The 2,435-nt window shown below is 46.3% G+C and overlaps 1 protein-coding gene across 1 annotated transcript in view; it reads left to right on the top strand.

Moving 5' to 3' along the window:
- The first annotated feature begins 121 nt into the window (after positions 1-121).
- Positions 122-2,435, top strand: part of LOC127970584 (uncharacterized) — a 3,362-nt gene continuing 1,048 nt past the window's right edge. The window contains exons 1-3 of the mRNA XM_052573222.1: positions 122-289; positions 379-437; positions 531-2,435. The exon at positions 531-2,435 is cut by the window's right edge and continues 1,048 nt beyond it. Coding sequence (XP_052429182.1) covers positions 1,308-2,435 — 1,128 coding nt within the window. The 5' untranslated portion in view covers positions 122-289; positions 379-437; positions 531-1,307. The remainder of the gene's footprint in view (positions 290-378; positions 438-530) is intronic.

Below are 2,435 nucleotides of genomic sequence, written 5' to 3'. Positions count from 1 at the left end.
TCTCTTATAGACCCCACCCCCTTTCTTTCCTAAAAGGATGTCCGATGTTCACTTATCTGCATTTGATTTTAAACATTAACACTTAAAATATATTTGAATGAAAATGTAATGATTGATTTAGTTCCTGGGAAGCAAAGTGCTTCATATTAAACTGCTGATCTCTCGTGTGTGTGTGCGCAGTTGTAAGCTGGCTCAGTCTAACGGCTGGGGTGTGATGGTCAGCCATCGCTCCGGGGAGACGGAGGACACCTTCATCGCTGACCTGGTGGTCGGTCTCTGCACAGGACAGGTACCCATCATGCATCATGCTGTATCTGTGCTCAGAATTACTGCAGTTCAATGAGAATAAGTCACTAACCCGAGTTCTGATGTGATCAGATCAAGACTGGTGCCCCCTGCAGATCAGAGCGCTTGGCAAAGTACAACCAGCTGATGAGGTCAGCAGTGACATCATACCCCACTCAAATCAGCCGTCCAATCAGAGTGTGCCAAACCCTCACTCTGTGTGTGTGTGTGTGTGTGTTCCACAGGATCGAGGAGGAGCTCGGAGACAAGGCCAAGTACGCAGGCAAAGACTACCGCCACCCCAAACTCTGAAGCAGCACCGCAGCTCTTATCTGCTTTTTTTTTGACATGAGAAAAAAATAAATAGATGGAAAGAAGTGACGTGCCTGTGCCTTTATTCTTGTGCTGTGACCGGAGTTCCTCCATTATGTACAGTAAAATCACTTTAACCGTCCGTTTCTACTGACCAAGACTATTAATAATCTTATTGTGAATGTGTTTTGAGCTGGTGGTGATTAATGTGTTTAATGTTGGATCTTAAGCTCCGCCCCTGCAGCTCACACCCACCTGCATACACTTTGGAGAGCCACGCCCACATGTCAATGTCCAATCAACAACTGATGCACAAAACCTAACTCCGCCCTACTTGGTTTTATTAAACCATTAAACTCACATCAATACTGAAGAGGGCTGCTGCTGCTTCAGTTTTATTGTGACTTTTATATTACAGTGAAACACTGATCTACAAATAATGACAGTGATAATTGTAAATAACATTTTAAACTCTTATTAATAATCTCTCTCACACACACACACACACACACACACACACACACATGGTGCTGCTGTCGTCAGAGCTGAAGGAATGCAGGGTTTTGTGTGTGTGTGTTGCTCGGTGACGCTCATCAGGCTGAAAGTGTTTCAGTGCAGGGTCACTGTGTGTGAGTCATATTAGTGTGAGTGTGATGTAGGGTCCAGGAGTCAGAGGTCAGGAAGTTGGCAGGTGTTTCGGCTGCTTTGTGATGTTTGCATCAAAGACAGAGACGCTCTCACTCCTGTCATCACTCCTCTGTCATCACTCCTCCATCATCACTCCTCTATCATCACTCCTCTACTCTATCATCACTCCTCTATCATCACTCCTCTATCATCACTCCTCTACTCTATCATCACTCCTCTATCATTACTCCTCTATCACTCCTCCGTCATCACTCCTCCATCATCACTCCTCTATCATTACTCCTCTATCATCACTCCTCTACTCCTCCATCATCACTCCTCCATCATCACTCCTCTATCATCACTCCTCCGTCATCACTCCTCTGTCATCACTCCTCTACTCCTCTATCATCACTCCTCCATCATCCCTCCTCCATCATCACTCCTCTATCATCACTCCTCCATCATCCCTCCTCCATCATCCCTCCTCCATCATCACTCCTCCATCATCACTCCTCTATCATCACTCCTCCATCATCCCTCCTCCATCATCACTTCTCCATCATCACTCCTCCATCATCACTCCTCCATCATCACTCCTCTATCATCACTCCTCCACTCCTCTATCACTCCTCCATCATCACTCCTCTATCATCACTCCTCCACTCCTCTATCACTCCTCCATCATCACTCCTCTATCACTCCTCCATCATCACTCCTCCATCATCACTCCTCTATCATCACTCCTCCACTCCTCTATCACTCCTCCATCATCACTCCTCTATCATCACTCCTCCACTCCTCTATCACTCCTCCATCATCACTCCTCGATCATCACTCCTCCATCATCACTCCTCCATCATCACTCCTCTATCATCACTAATCTATCACCACTCCTCCATCATCACTCCTCCATCATCACTCCTCTATCATCACTCCTCTACTCCTCTATCATCACTCCTCTATCATCACTCCTCTGTCATCACTCCTCTGTCATCACTCCTCTGTCATCACTCCTCTACTCCTCTATCATCACTCCTCCATCATCACTCCTCCATCATCACTCCTCTATCATCACTCCTCTATCATCACTCCTCCATAATCACTCCTCCATCATCACTCCTCTATCATCACTCCTCCATCATCCCTCCTCCATCATCACTTCTCCATCATCACTCCTCCACTCCTCTATCACTCCTCCATCATCACTC

The sequence above is a fragment of the Carassius gibelio genome, chromosome B13 (genome assembly GCF_023724105.1).
Source record: "Carassius gibelio isolate Cgi1373 ecotype wild population from Czech Republic chromosome B13, carGib1.2-hapl.c, whole genome shotgun sequence".
Classification (NCBI taxonomy): Eukaryota; Metazoa; Chordata; class Actinopteri; order Cypriniformes; family Cyprinidae; genus Carassius; species Carassius gibelio.
Note: the sequence above shows the minus strand (reverse complement) of the source record. Positions and strands in the feature narration are given on the sequence as shown.